The sequence below is a fragment of the Hipposideros armiger genome, unplaced genomic scaffold, assembly GCF_001890085.2.
Source record: "Hipposideros armiger isolate ML-2016 unplaced genomic scaffold, ASM189008v1 scaffold_460, whole genome shotgun sequence".
Lineage (NCBI taxonomy): Eukaryota > Metazoa > Chordata > Mammalia > Chiroptera > Hipposideridae > Hipposideros > Hipposideros armiger.
The window spans coordinates 254,787-270,199 of record NW_017731810.1 but is presented as its reverse complement, the minus strand read 5'-3'; the positions used below and the strand labels follow the sequence as shown (position 1 = coordinate 270,199).

At 46.3% G+C, this 15,413-nt stretch overlaps 1 protein-coding gene across 1 annotated transcript in view; it reads left to right on the top strand.

Annotated features, from left to right (window-relative positions):
• Positions 1–15,413, top strand: part of LOC109395260 (nodal modulator 3-like) — a 58,918-nt gene that overhangs the window by 6,262 nt on the left and 37,243 nt on the right. The window contains 10 exon segments of the mRNA XM_019666126.1: positions 123–130; positions 824–861; positions 2,441–2,541; positions 3,281–3,387; positions 5,293–5,365; positions 7,350–7,502; positions 8,034–8,171; positions 8,498–8,587; positions 11,254–11,359; positions 11,845–11,995. Coding sequence (XP_019521671.1) covers positions 123–130; positions 824–861; positions 2,441–2,541; positions 3,281–3,387; positions 5,293–5,365; positions 7,350–7,502; positions 8,034–8,171; positions 8,498–8,587; positions 11,254–11,359; positions 11,845–11,995 — 965 coding nt within the window.

Below are 15,413 nucleotides of genomic sequence, written 5' to 3'. Positions count from 1 at the left end.
GGGATGGGGTTGAGGTCAGAAGAGATGGCGCTGCTTTGACCTGGCTGGCGATTTTTTTAGAGAAGGGAGACGCTTGACGTTTCAGTAGAGCAGATGTGTGTGACCTCAGTTCTGTAGCTTAGGGAGAGGGGTGGGGGCCACGGTTGTCCCTGCCAGGCTGGCTTCGTGACTTAGAGAGGGAAGGATCGAACCCCTGCCATCACTCAGGTAGCTAATTTGGCTCTGGGGGAGAAGTTCTTTTTCAGTTTGAAGTTGGGGTGGGGGTGGGGGAATGGGCCTGGCCAGGGGTGCAGTCCAGAAAGCCCAAGGGGAAATCAAACCCAACTGACAGCTAAAGCAGAGGTTTCAGAGCGTTCTATTGGCAGCCCCTCCCTTCCTTTCAATGCCTTTTCTTTTGATAAGCTTTTTTATTGGATCATAACATGCTTTCAGGAAAGTATACTTATAATAAGGGTATTACTTGATGAATTTTCACAAAATAAACTCACCCATGTAACTGCCACCCAGATAATAAGATAGAATTTTACCAGCAGCCGAGGTGCCCCACCCCACCCCACCCCACAGGTGACCACCGCCTTGACCTTGTAAAATTACAGATTAGTTCTGTGTGTTTTGAACGGGACATAAATGGAGCTGTAGAAGGTACATTTTTGTATCTGGTTTCTTTCTCTCCACACTTCACGACACTCACCCACACTGTGTGCAGCTCTAGTGGGCCTGTTTGATTGCTGTACAGAACTCTGATACAGAATTAACGAATATAAAGTGACTTACCCCTTGTGCTGATGGACATTTGGGTGGCTTCCTGATTCCGGCCACTAAGAATAGTGCTCCTGCAGACATCTTTGTGTGTATCCTTTGGTACAGGTGTGTTTGCATTTCTGTTGCGTAGCTACCGGGAGTGAAATTGCCAGGCGATAGAATTTTCACATGTTCAGCTCTAGTAGATGTGGCCAAACATCCAAAGTGATGCAGCACCTGCCGCCCCACCAGCGGAGTGTAGGGGTTCCAGGTGCTTCCATCTCACCGACACTCGGTGTGCTCAGTCGTCTTCATTTTAGCCATTCTTGTGGGAACGTGGTGGGGGATCTCACGGTGGTTTTGATTTGCATTTCCGTGACAGTCACTGAGCTTGAACACTTTTTTATGCATTTACTGGCCATTTGGACAGTCTCTTTTGTGAGGTGCCTGTTCAAATCTTTTGTCCATTTTTTTTTAAACTTTATTGGGGAGCAGTATGTTTTTCCAGGGCCCATCAGCTCCAAGTCAAGTAGTTGTTTCAATCTAGTTGTGGAGGGCGCAGCTCAGTGGCCCATGTGGGGATCGAACCGGCAACCTTGGTGTTATGAGCACTGCGCTCTAACCACCTGAGCTAACTGGCCGCCCCTTTTGTTTATTTTTTATTGGTGTCTTCCCCTGTGTGTTTGTGTTTGGGTAATTCTTCGTTTTACCTGAACTTCTCTTGATTTTCCCATTTTTTTCTGTACTGATCACTCCACATTCTTCCTAATTTTTTTTTTTAAGCTGAGCCATCCTGCCACCTGTTGGCAGCTCAACGGCTGCTCAGCTCGGGCCAGGAATTGAACCGCTATTGCTCAGAGTTCAAACTCTTGAGCGAGCTCTTAACCAACTGAGCCACTCGGCCGGCCCTTCTTCCTAATTTTTTAAAACTGCAACTTTAACCTCTAGTATAGTCAACTCCAGTTTTTTTTTTTTTAATGGAATTAGTTGTTAATAGTGAAAAATCAGGAGCTGGCCCATAAAATCCACATTGCTGCTGAGTAGTGGCTTCCCCTTTTGTCCACTTGTCACCACTCGTCCTGTCTGCTTCTTACCCAGCTGGCTCTTGGGGGGCGTAGGAATTTATGGTCCCGGTTTCATGTGTCTGCACCCACATACTTGGACAAGGGTCAGAGCTGGAGCCAGACATTTTTGGGTCAAACTGGGGCCCTGTAACTCACAAAGCTCTGTGACTTCGGGAGATCCGTTAGCCTTTCTGTGCCTCAGTTTATCTCTCAATCGGTTGTAAATGTTACGACCGGCTTCTTAAGAAAGTTGTGAGACTCAAGTGCGCTCAGGTTGGTCGGTGGCTGGGCTGTGGTAAGCATTCGCTGCATAGAACTGTTTGGTGCTCACTGAACTTTCCACGGGACTCGGAGATACTGCTCGGCCGAAAGCCTGTTATAAGCGTCTATCGTACTCTAAACACTGGTTCCCTCTGGGACAGAAACCAGGTCCCAGGTGAGGGAGACCCTCCCCACCTACCTTTTGTACCTTTGGATTTTGAACCGTGTGAGTGTGTTAAGTGCTCAAAAAGAAATAAAATGAAAGTTAACCAAGAAAATGTGTTTTACCTAGAAGGCTTCACGTTATCCAATAACTAAACTTGCTCTTGTGTCTTGTACCCCGTTCCCTCTCCCCTCCCACCTTCATCCCTCAGAGCCAACGAATGTGGAGCTGTTCGTGGATGGCGTCAGTGACATATGCACGAAGGGCGGGGACATCAACTTCGTGTTCACGGGCTTCTCTGTGAATGGAAAGGTTTGGCCTCAGAACTGTGGCTTTTTTTTTTTTTTTTTTTTTTTAGAACGGTGGCATTTTTAACATTTGCTCTGTGGCACACACCGAATCTTCTCTTACTTTAAAAAAAGCAAGACTTTTTCACCTGGGCGCTTTGATCCCACAAGGGACCCAACAGATAATCTTCAAAAGGGTCTGGGAACTCGAAATTGAGTGTAAGATGTAGTGGGTGTTTTTAGGGGTCAGATCTAGGCTGCTGGTCTTACCCCTGCACGAGCAGAGGCTGTTTGCGTGTAAGTGCCAGCGATGGCCTTTCATAGGGACAGCCTCCCAGGGGGGGATTTTTCCCCCTTCCACCCAGCACATTTCCTTGGCACCCTTTTCTGCATGGCCGGTTTACTTCTTCACCTTTACACTGAAAGTGAGGCCCTTGGGTCCCGACTTTACAAATGGGTTTCTTGTTAGAGAAGGATCAAGGGGTGTCTCCTCTTTCTCCATACTTTGGAAAAGAATGGTGCGTCTTTAACTGATGGTGTCATAGGTTTAGTGAATCAAGGTATTGTTTTACTGTTACTGTTCCCTCTCACAGCCCCTCCCCCCTCCCCGGGAAGGGTATCCATGCTCCCCATCACCTTTTCAAAGGGTTCTTGACCCAGCAAAGGTTAGAGGCCCCACGTGGGGAGCACAAGCAGGATCTGTCGGGGGGAGCCCTCAGCTGCTGGGCCGGGTCCTAACCTCCTTACCTCCTTCTCCATGGCAGGTTCTCAGCAAAGGGCAGCCCCTGGGCCCCGCTGGCGTTCAGGTGTCTCTGAGAAACACGGGGACCGAGGCGAAGATCCAGTCCACAGTCACACAGCCCGGTGGAAAGTGAGTTGTGCCTGGCTTGTCCCGCCTTGCAGCTCAAGCGGGGCTGTGACACGGGCAGGGGGGGACTGTGGATCTTGGGAGGCCTGGGTTCAAATCCAGACTCGGCCTCTTAACTTTGGATCAGTTTATGCCGCACAGGACCTTGGGTTCCTCATCTGTGAAATGGGAGTCACTGGAGTAATTGCAGCTAATATTGATGGGATGATTAATTATGAGATGATGTCCATCAAGCACCTACTGTGGGGTCTGGCACATAGTAGGTCTTCATTTAATGGTTGGGATGGGCTCTGGAGCCTGCCAGCTGGTTTGAATCCTGGTTCTCCCATTTGCTAGTGGTTTGACCTTGGGCCAGTCACTTAATGCTGCTGGGCCTCTGTTTCCTCATTTATTAATGATTATCATGGAATCTACCTCCCAAGGTGTCGGGGAAGATTAGATGATAATATTAGTGTTTTAAACAGCCTGGCGTGCAATATGTGCTCAGTAACTGTTGACTCAATATAAGTTAGCTCCATTAGGATTAAAAAAAAATGATTTTATCACTATTAAATCAAAGTTGCTTTGTAGTTAGGACTGATGACTGACTAACCTTGTGAAGTCAAATTGAAAGCACTTATTTGATGGATTTATATGGTTGAGTTGTAAATGTTAACAGATATGCCTAGACTAATACCAGAACAGTTCCAACTGATAATTTTGAAAGCATTCACCTCATTACGAACTACTTCAATATGCAAAACTAAACTGCGAACAAGAAGTTGAGACTGAGTCTGTCAGTAAGTCATCCAAATTTTAAATGATGATTGTTGAAATTATTTTTCAGTTTTGAAATACCATTCACTTCTATTTAATCGATGCCTCTGCAACCCTGGTCTGTAGAAGGGATGTGGAGTTTTTCTTGCCTCCGGGCTAGTAATTTGCCGTTGACCTTGGTGGGAAAAGGGACTTGACCTTTCTGAATCTCTTTCATCGGTGTGACCTCAAACAATGATAGCAACTTGCCGAGCTGGGATACCATAAGCATGAAGCAGAGGCTCAGTCTCGCTCAGACCAACATCCAGTGGCAGTTTCAGTTTTTTGTAGCAAAGTGATTGCCGAGCCCTCTCCCGTTATTATACGCAACACTTGATATAATAAAATACCACCGCAGGAGAAGAAAATGAAGGCTTTCTGTCATTCATTTCACTAGAACCAACTCGCTGATTGTCGGGTGCCTGGCAAATTTAAAGGGTGAAATGTGCCAGAATCCTGGTGGTAGCGTTTCCAATCTCAGCTCGTCTCACCCTGGTCTTAGTCCGTCTGTAGCCACTTGGGTGATTTCATCGGCTTCTGGTTTCGTCACTGTTGCTTTGCACGAGAGCCCAGAGTGTCCTATTCGTTTCCGAGAACACATCCAAACGCTTTTGCGTGGAACTCAAAGCTTGTTATCATTTGCCCTCCTGTGTCTAATTAGTGTCACCTTCATTCGCATCCGCCTCAGCCTGTCAGATCTGGTGTCTGTTCTTTGCATGTGACTCTGCGCTTCTCATTGAGGTGCTTTTGGACACAACACTGCCATCTCCTTGCCTCCTTGTGCCTGTCACTTCTGTCAGAGCTCACTTGCCTGTTCTGTGACTGATCCCTGCCAAACCACAGTGCTGGATTTCAGGCCAGAAATCCTTGGGGCTAAGTGATTCCTGGCAGCACGCGGAACACCTACCCTCGCACGCATTCAGTGCCCAGTAAGCACCGTCTGGTGTGGATGTGCGCAGGGAAGGACTGAATTTTGTTTATGCTCCTTTAACTAGCTAACAGCAAGCTTGTGGTGACTCGAACATTACTTTCTTGTGATTCCCAGTATTAGGCATAAAGTTAGACATACTTGGGTTGTTGGCAGAAAGTTAAGGGGTCTTTTGTATTTTTTAGGTTTGCATTTTTTAAAGTTCTTCCTGGAGATTACGAAATCCTTGCAACTCACCCAACCTGGGCATTGAAAGAGGTGAGCATTTCCGTTATGTGTGTTTTTTTTCAAACTTTACTGGGAAACAGTGTGTTTTTCCAGGACCCATCAGCTCCAAGTCAAGTCGTTGTCTTCAATTGAGTTGTGGAGGGCGCAGCTCACTGACCTATGTGGGGATCGAACCGGCAACCTTGGTGTTATGAGCCTGTGCTCTAACCACCTGAGCTCACCGGCCGCCCCTCTGTTATGTGTTTAGCCGTGCCAACCGTGTGCCGGTTTGGGGACAAATGCTGGGGTTTTCAATTCAGGATATGAAATGAGTTGATGGTTTTTCTGGAAGTAGATGAAAAAAAAAACAAAGGGGCTGCTGCTGGGGTTGGCGGTATTTATAAGGTGAAACTCCCTCACTTAGCAGATGTTGCTTATGTTGCTTTCAGTTTTCATTGAAAATATCTTCTTCCTGCTGTGAAATAGGTCTGTTATTAACTGTGGCTATTTTAAGCTTACATCAACACCAGAAGGACCTGATTTATTGGTTCTTGGGTTTTTTTTCCAGCCTGAAACAGCAGTTTTAAATACGCTTAACATTCTAGAAACTGTTGTATGTGTGCTCAAGGAAGATGTGTAAGAATGCTTACTGCAGCTTTGTTTGTAATAGCGAAATGTTGTAAAAACCTCAGTGTACGTTAAGAGGAGGGTGCAATTGTGTACGTCAGCAATACTGAATGAACCAGAGCAATATGAATACATTTAAAAACATAAGTTGAAGGAAAAGGGCCAGTTGCCGAAGGATAAGGAAACATGATGCCATTTATATAGCAACAGAAACACTCATGATACTAATTATGGATACCTTCATATGTAGAAAAACTGTAAAGCTGTGCGTGGGAATGCCAAACCCCGTGTTACTTACCATACTGATGTCTGTAGAGGGAGGAGGAAGGGGTTGCACAAGGGTCGTGAATTGTATGGTTACGCTTTTATTTCTTTAGAGTGTGATGGGTGTTCTTTAGAGTATTTCTTTATCTTTTTGTTTGATTGAGATCGTGTATAGTAAAAAATTAAACAAGGAAGAAACATACCAGGCGAATATGGTATGTTTCTTGTAATTGTGGAAAAACAAATTGAAATAAGACTTCAAAAGCATTTCGACGTGCTAGGTTTTACATTCGTTTTGAGGCTGTGTCTCATTCTTGCCCAAGAAGCATCGGAATCAGTATTCCGGTTTCTACTCTGAGGGTTTTACGCGTTTATAATCGATGGTCTGGTTTCAGCCGAGATGTATCTGGATACCGTTTATAATTTTACATTCTTAGGGTTTTGCAAATGTCTTATTGAAAACTCAATGGCTTACCTACTATAAATAGAATACATTGTAAGGCTTCCCTTGTTTGTTAATTGTGTGCATAATTAATTGTATGCATAAAGGAATTTGAGTTTATTAACATAAAATTGTGTTTCAGAGTAAAGCGTGCTGTTAAAAGTTGGGGTGATGGGTGCCCCTTGGGGGGGGTAGTGACTGGAAATGAACGTGCATGGGGCTTCTGGGGTACTGGTTCTTTGCTGTTTCTGGCACTATTTGCATAATGTGTTCAATTTGTGAAAATGACTGCACTGGACACGTAGACTATGTGAACTTTCCTTAAATTGCCCTTGAACAAAAAGTTTAAAAATATTTGCATCTATACCATTAACCATGGAAAAACAGCAAGGCATGCTCATTTTTAAAAATTAGATCATAGAGAAGAGCATGAAGGAGTGCAAACGGAGTTCGAAAATTTGGAAGGTGGAAAAGTATAAAAGACGTAACATGTCACCCTATAGATGAAATTGTCATTATCCACATTTTGCTGCGTTTCCTTTCACTTCATTTTGTGCGTTAAAAAATAGCTGCGATCATACTACATAGGCGATTTTGTGTGTCACTTTTTTCCCCAGTGAGTATTGTAGCTTCAGCACGCCCCCATGTTGTTAAACACTTGGTGAGTGTTTATTTTTTTGAAGTTAACATCTTCTCTTATAGGCGAGCACCAGCGTGCGCGTGACCAACTCCAATGCCAACGCCGCCAGTCCCCTGATCGTGGCTGGCTATAACGTGTCCGGCTCAGTCCGCAGTGATGGGGAGCCCATGAAAGGGGTGAAGTTTCTTCTCTTTTCTTCTTTAATCACCAAAGAGGTGAGCCAAGAAAAGTGAAGAACAAAAGAAACTGAGGACTCGACTGTTTAAAATGCAGGTCGAGGTTGATTTATAGTCTCGACACCTAAGACCATTGTGTTTCTTGTTTGACTCACAAGAACTTGAATGTCTACATTGCGAGGTGGTGGAGGTTGGTAGAAAGCACAGGCTTTGAAATCACTCAGACCCAGGTTCAGACAAATCCCGGCTCTGCCTCTTATCGGCCGTGTGACCTTGGGCCAGTCCCTGCACCTCCCTGAGCTCCATTTTCTTATCTGGGGAGCGGTGACCCATTATAGAAAAGGACAATCATGTCATTTTTTCCCCCAAGAAGACTGTGCCCTTTTCAACTGGAAATCAAAGATTTTTGTTCCTTTTTTCTCTGCTGTGTCCTAGATTTCATAAACACGTTTTGTGACATACAACTTATACAAGTTTTCCAGTAGCGTGGCTATTTGATGATAATATCAGAACATGTAAGTGGAAAAGGAAGTCATTTTGTTTTTTTGTTCTTTTTTTCCCCCGGCATAGGACGTTCTAGGCTGTAACATCTCCCCAGTGCCCGGCTTCCAGCCCCAAGACAAGAGCCTGGTGTATTTGTGCCACGCGGTCTCCAAGGAAGATGGCTCGTTTTCCTTTCGTTCCTTGCCAAGTGGGGCCTATACTGTGGTGAGTGAAACAGTTTCCGTTCTCTTTGTATTCGGGACTCTTCTGATGCAGGATGCGTCGATGCCATTGAAGTGGTAAGAACGAAATGATTGGCCTGCGGTTCTGTGAACATTTTGTTGAGCAGTTACTTAGGATAAGACTGACTCCTCAGGAGTGGCTGCAGCAGTGCAAGCCTTCCTCTTTTAAAACCAGCAACGCTTATGATTCGTAGTTTCTCTTGGGCTGCCCTGAACCCCTGGCCATTTGTGGGCTGCCGGATCAATGATTAGTATTGATGGTTGAGCCCTGTTATTGGCACTTAGTAATGAGCGGACTGTCCCTCCCAGGTCCCATTCTACAGAGGGGAGAGGATCACTTTTGACGTCGCTCCTTCCAGACTTGACTTTACAGTGGAACACGACAGCCTGAAAATTGAGGTAAGAACTTGTCCTCGGGAGGGACAGGTGTTCGGATTCCCATCCCTCGGCACAGGTGTTGCAAACATGTTTTTAAAAAAACAAGCAGAGTTTTTATCTAGAAGGGCTGTTGGGAAAACAGAATCATGTAATGTCTCCCAGATTAGCCTGGAACCCACTAGATACCTCACCTCTCTTACACAATGTCTTCATCTTAGAGAACTGGAGCCCTAGTTCTATCCACTTCATTCAATGAAATACGTTTATTGAGTGTCAGTGAGATGTTTCAGGTAGTCACCTAGGGGTGCACGTACAGCAGTGAACAGAAAGAGGCAAAAATTCCTCTTCTTGTGGAACTCAGGTTCTAATGGCAGAAAGAGACGATACACTTAAAAATAAGTAGATTAGAAAGTATATTAGAAAGTGTTACGTGTTCTCTGGAAAAATAAAGCAAGAAAGAAGAGACACAGTTTCAAGGTTGAGACTGGAAGTCCTCTTTGGGAAGGTGACATTTGAGCAACAGCATGAAAGGCAAGAGGCAGTAAACTACTTCAGTCTGCGGGAAGGGTGTTTAAGACAGAGGGAATGGCAAGTACCAAGGCCCTGAGGCAGGAGTGTGCCTAGATGGTTTAGGGGACCCCAGGAGGCCAGGGTCGCTGGAATGGAGGGCGTGAGGAAGGGAAGATGAGGAGAGACTATCAGAGATGATTGGGCATGGCCTGGTTGGCCACTGGGTGACAGTTGGCAGCACCCTGGGTGAGGTTCTGAGCAGAGGACAGGCGTGAGCCCTCTGGCTGGCAAGTTGAGAAGAGTTCCCAGGGGGCAGGGTGGAAGGGAGGGACCAATTAGGAGGCAGTGGCGGTAAACCAGGTGAGAGCTGACAGAGCTTGGACCATGGTGATAGGGATGGATGGGATGATAGGCATTCTGAGAAACCTGCTAGACCCTAAAATAGATGGATGGTACATGTGTTTTTTTTCACAGTTACATCCTTAATTACAGAAGCGGAAAATGGTTACTGTAGCAACTTTGCTAGATAGAGCAAATCCCAAAAGACAATAAGTCTTTCATAAATGGACCACCCGGTGTTACAGTTATTGAAAAAATGAGATTTTAATCATTTTCTTTTAATGTTACATTTGAAAGTGCTGGGTTAAAAGTACCCTAAATTAGTAGGAGCTAGCGTGTAGGTAATAAGCTCAGTGGGGTTCTGACTGTGCTTTGTAAGTTTCAGTAAAGCATTTGACTCTGGTGCTGTGGCCTGGGTTAGAGAATAGAAGGGTGAGAAGATGAAGTCCTTGCATGCCTCAGCGCCTGCAGAGAAGGAATGGGGGGAGGTGAGCGGGGACAGATTGCAGATCATGACCAAGTACAAGTTTTTAAACAGAGTGATGAATACAAGTTTTTAAACAGAGAGATGAACGGAATTTCTAGGAATGAGAGAGCCTGTAAGGTGCATGAGGTCAGTCTTATTCTTTACAGTAGTCCTAACATGTGCTTTAGTGCCTGGCACATAGTAGGTGCCTAATAAAAGTGTTTGTTGAGTGGATATTTGAATTCGTAAGTGGGTCCTCTTTTTGGAAGGATCAAGAAGGGCTACCTGAATAAAAAGGAAGCCATTTTATTTTTTTAAAGCTCTCTCAAATGCTGTGGCATAAATGCATTCATTCATTCATTCATTCATTCAGGAGTCATTTATTGAGTCCCTACAATATACCAGGTGCCTAAGACAAAAAAGGTTCCCTTCTTCATGGACCTTATATTCTAATGAGAGGTTGACAGACTATAAGGAATCAAACAAGGACACTTCAGATATTAGAGTGTTTTTTGATGAAGCTCATAAAATAGGTCAGTGTGATGGAGACTGACTGGCTGGGGCAGGAGGCAGGGATGACTGAGGGAAGGTTTCTTGGAGACGGCGACAGTTTGAAACCCGAATGATGAGAAGGAGCAGCTCCCTCCCAGATCCTCTCCAGATGTGGGAGAATATCCAGGCCAAGGGAGCAGCTGGTGTGAAAGCCCCACATGAGGCCTTCACGTGGCTCACGCATGTGGTCGGCTTGAGGAGCCAGGGACCAGGTGGCTGGAGCACAGTGACTGCAGAGAGCAAAGCCGTGGCATTTGCAGCGAGGAGGGCGGACACACATACCCAGTGGAAAGCTGCGGTCAGGAGCAGCTGGGTTGAGGGAGGTGGTCCATGCAGAGTTAATAAGGACGTGAACGCAGGTTGTGGAGGGAAGACCCCGGAGGAGGGCTCTGGAGACCTCGCTGGGGTGGAATCCACAGGACTGATGGATATTGAGGGTGTGGGAGGGAGGTCCAAGGTGATGCTGGGGTTAAAACTTGGGAGACCGGAGGACGGCCTGGCTCACCAAGGCGGGGGTGTCTGGAGGAGAAGAGGCAGGAAGGGAGCAAGGCTGGGCAGGCTCTCACCAGTGATCTTTAACTGGGGAAGCAAGCCTATAGATCTGTTGTATTCGATTATTTGACCAACATCAATGTATTGGGGATAGAAGAAAGAAGACGGACCCGGGAGACGTGCTTCCGGTGGGGGAAGCCCCGTGTGGGGGTGAACTGGGAGGGAGCCTGGCTGGCATACGGGCCTGGGAGGCGCCAGCATGGGCGGATGTGCCGAGGGAGGCTTTTGCCCATGAGAACCTTCCTTCTTCCTGTTCCTCACCTTCTAGCCCGTGTTCCACGTCATGGGATTCTCTGTCACCGGGCGGGTCCTAAACGGGCACGAAGGAGAAGGTGTTCCCGAGGCAGTGGTCACTCTCAACAACCAAATCAAAGGTGGGCAGACATGTTGGCGCCCGGGCTGTTTGCCAGGGCTAGCTCTTGATCCCAGAGAGAAGCAGAAAGGAAATAAAACCTCAGTGACTCCATGACAGTATGGCAGCCTTTTAAAAAAAGGATTTATTGTTTTCCGTTACAGTTGGCATGCGATATTATTTTACATTAATCTCAGGTGTACACCGTGGTGGCTGGATATTTATATAATGTGTGCAGTGATCCTCCCGATAACTCTAGCATCCACCTGGCACTATATACATAGTTGTGACATTATTGACTATATTCCTATGCCGTACTTTACATCGCATGACTACTGTGTAACTACCAATTTGTATTTCTTAATCCCTTTCCCTTTTTCACCCAGTTCCCCTACTCCCTGTCCCCTTTGAAAATTGGCCAGCTTTCTGTCTCTAGCATTCTTGCGTATATGGAGGGCGAAGCGGTTGTTTGGGGCTCATCTTTCGTTGGTTCGTTTCTGTTTACAGTCAAAACCAAAGCTGACGGCTCATTCCGCCTGGAGAACATAACGACTGGCACCTACACCATCCATGCGCAGAAAGAGCACCTCTACTTTGAAACGGTCACAATCAAAATTGCACCTAACACACCGCAGCTGGCCGACATCGTTGCCACGGGGTAAGGCTTTCGTGTTTGGGGCTGGAAGCGCCGGCGCCTTTCGGCAGCCAGTGGAGAACAAAGTCCCCTTCGATCTGACTGTTGCCGCCAGGGATCCACACTCGGTCTCAGACACCGATCGAGAAATTTGGGCTGATTCTTTAGGAAGATCAGGGCTACCGCATTTCCCCATGTATAAGACGCTCCCATGTATAAGACGCACCTTAATTTTGGGGCCTGAAATTTGAAAAAAAAAAGTATTACATCAAGTTATTGAACTCAAGTTTTATTCATCATAAAATTCATACAACTCCTCATCCCTGTCAAAACTCCCAACCATGAGTTTGTCCTCATCTGTGTCTGATGACGAATCACTGTCTTCATATATTGCCTTGTCCTCAGTTCCATCTATGGCATTTGAAATCTACAACCACTGTATAAGACGCACCCAGAGTTTAGACCCCAAAGTTTTCGAAAAAAGGGTACGTCTTATACATGGGGGACTACGGTAAGTCTTACCGACTGAAGGCACTTCTATGCTGGATGCTTACAGAAAACGACCTTGCTTTCAAGTTTAGATGGGTTTAAGTTAGAAAAAGACATTTTGTGTCAGACTTAACATCTGTGAGGCCTTTCCTGGAGTAATTCTGGAGGACTTTGGAAGATGGTTGGTTGAGAACGTTTGTTGTGAGACGCGTTGGGTCATTGTCATAATTCTTTCTGCTTTGCTGTACCTAATGTGAGGATGTGAGGGGACAGCCTGTGGTTGAATTTGTAGTCTTGTCACGTAGTGATGCCATGTAGGGCAAAGAACCCAGGTCTCGGAGTCAGATCTCGGCTCTTTCTCTCTCCTGTGTGTAACGTGTAGCATGGACTCTGCCATTTTTTTTTTTTGAGATGGCAGTCGGTGCCCACTGAACAGTGACTTGAGACGGGCAGGGTCGGCTTGGAGAAGAGGGGCAGCAGGACCAAGGGTGTGCCTCTCGAGCAGCTGGAGTGGATGGCAGCGTAAAGCTTGGTGTCGCCAGTGCATGAAGTGCCCAGGCAAAGGGCGAGGCTGGAGGGGCCCGTCTCAGAGGCCCCTTCACCCCTTGGAAGATGGGGGCGTTCTCTGCTAGGGGTCAAGGGGCCAGTGAATGATAAGGGCGCGGAGCGAGCATGGTTAGACTTTTATATTCAGTGAGGCCCTCTAGTGGCATGGTGGAGGGTGGCCTTGAGTGGGACAAGGCTTGGGCACAGGAGGCCTGAAAACAGTCGATGTGGGCTCGCCTTATAGGGAAGTCAAGGACAGATTGGAAGTGTATTTAGGGGTTCCCCTTTTGAGAGGCAGGATGGCTGCGGCGCCCACCGGCTGTGGGCAGGGAGGGGAGCCCCTTAAGGTATGAGGGTTCAGCTTTGAGGTCTGTGGGACCACTAGGTGGAGCTCTCCAACAGGTGCTTGGCTCAAGTGTAAACCTGGAAGATCTGGCTGCAGGTGGCAGCCAGAGGCTTGAATTTGTCGTTGCAGGTAGAATTGGGAGATCCGTAGACCAAAAATGGAATGCCGGTGCTTGAGGGGTGGCCTCGGGAACCTGGGGCGGTGGGTTTTGGGTATGAGGTGGTGCCCGACGGTCAGGGAGGTCCAGGGAGCTGAGCCCTGAAAGCACAGCCCAGCAGCTTGGGCACTGAGGAGGCTACAGTGATTACTTTCTGTGGACAGGTGGGGGTCAAGGTCGAGGGTCGGTGTCGAATGGGACATGAGGAAGCACATCGCCTGTGGAACCTGGTACCTTGTCTCTCGTGGTGGAGCCTCAGAAAATCACTTGGAAAAGCCTTCCCTCTTTCCCTTCATAAACATTTCCGAGCAGCGACTCTGGGCGAGGCACTGAGAAATGCTAGGTGTGTAACAGTGAAAAGAAACCTAATGTTAATAGAGATGGGGCTTTCATCCTACCGGGGAGACAGACTTAAGAGGAATAAATTCGTGATTGTAAATTACAGTAAGTCTCGTGCAGGGACGGGAGCGTGTGCTCTGACAGGACTTAGACTGGGAGCTGTGGAAGGTCTGTCTGCGTCGCTGAGACTCAGTTAGTTCCGTGAAGAGCCTCCCGGCAGGGGGAACAGCAAGCGTGTCCAAGGCCTGGAGGGGACGAGGCGCTCTCGGGAAGGCAGCCAGTGTGGCTGGAGGCAGTTGGTCCTGTGGGAGAGCTGTGCAACCTCATGGTGACCGGCTTTGCCCCCCAATACAGTGGAAAGCCGCTGAGTTTTCAGCAAGGGGTCAATATGGATCAGGGCATTTTAGAAAGATTTTTTTGTTCCTCCCCCGCCCCGGCTGCTGTGTGAAGAACGGGTCAGAGGGAAGCCAGAGTATAAATGGAGAGACAGCACAGGAGGCTGCGACAGTTGTCTGGGGGAGATGTGGCTGGGACCAGGGTGCTGGCAGGGGAGGGAGGGAGAAGTAGATGGATTTGGTAGGTGATATGGAGAGAGAGTCTAAAGGCCGTGTGCTGTGGGAGTCCCAGGTTTCTTATTTGAGCAACTGGGTAGATGGAGGAGGTGCCATTCATGCAGATGGGGAAATATATTTATATTGATTTCCTTTAAAATGGAATGTTTGGGTCAAAGTAAGAAAAATTACATTTGTTGAGTATCTTTGGACAAATCTATCATTTTTCTTTTGGGCCAACATAACACATTTGCCTTTTAATTTATTGCTATTTTTTACTTAAAAAATTTTTTCCCCACTTTTACAGAAGTCCAAATTACTATGAAAATACAGTTATCTCACAATGTACCAAAATTACCCATTTGTATTCATAAATTATTAAGTCCTGATGAAAGAATTAATTGACAAAAAGTAAATTTTTAAGGGCTTCAATATAAAAAAAAAAAAAAACAGTCTCCTACCAGCTTTTTAGTTTATTTTTCTAAACGAAACCAATATGCGTTTGAGGTTTGGGGTACCTGGGCACTTTTCTTTAATTGCGAATATGAGCTAAAACAGATCTTATGGTTCAAATATTTAAAGCGTACAGAGGCAAAGAGATTCAGCTTGGAACAAATAAGGTGACATTGCCCCTGATATGGACACGAGTCAGGGGCACATGAAAGGTCCTTAAGAATAATTCATCAGTATTTTTCTCTTCCTGTCCTTTTATTCCGAAAGTGCGAAGTAGGAGAATGTGAGAACCAAAAGTGCATCGTTTCATCTATATGGGGGGCTGTACACTTTTTCTGTAAAGGGTCAGAGAATACATATTCGCTGCTTCATGAGCTGTATGGTCTCTGTGACAAAACATGCCGTAGATCATTCTTAAATGAGTAGGCGTGGCTGTGGTCCAATAAAACTTATTTACAACATTGAAAGTTGAATTTTATATATATATATATTTTTTTAATTTTTTGGGGGAACAGCCATGGTCATTGGATACACATTGCTTTCATTGCTGCAATGGCATAG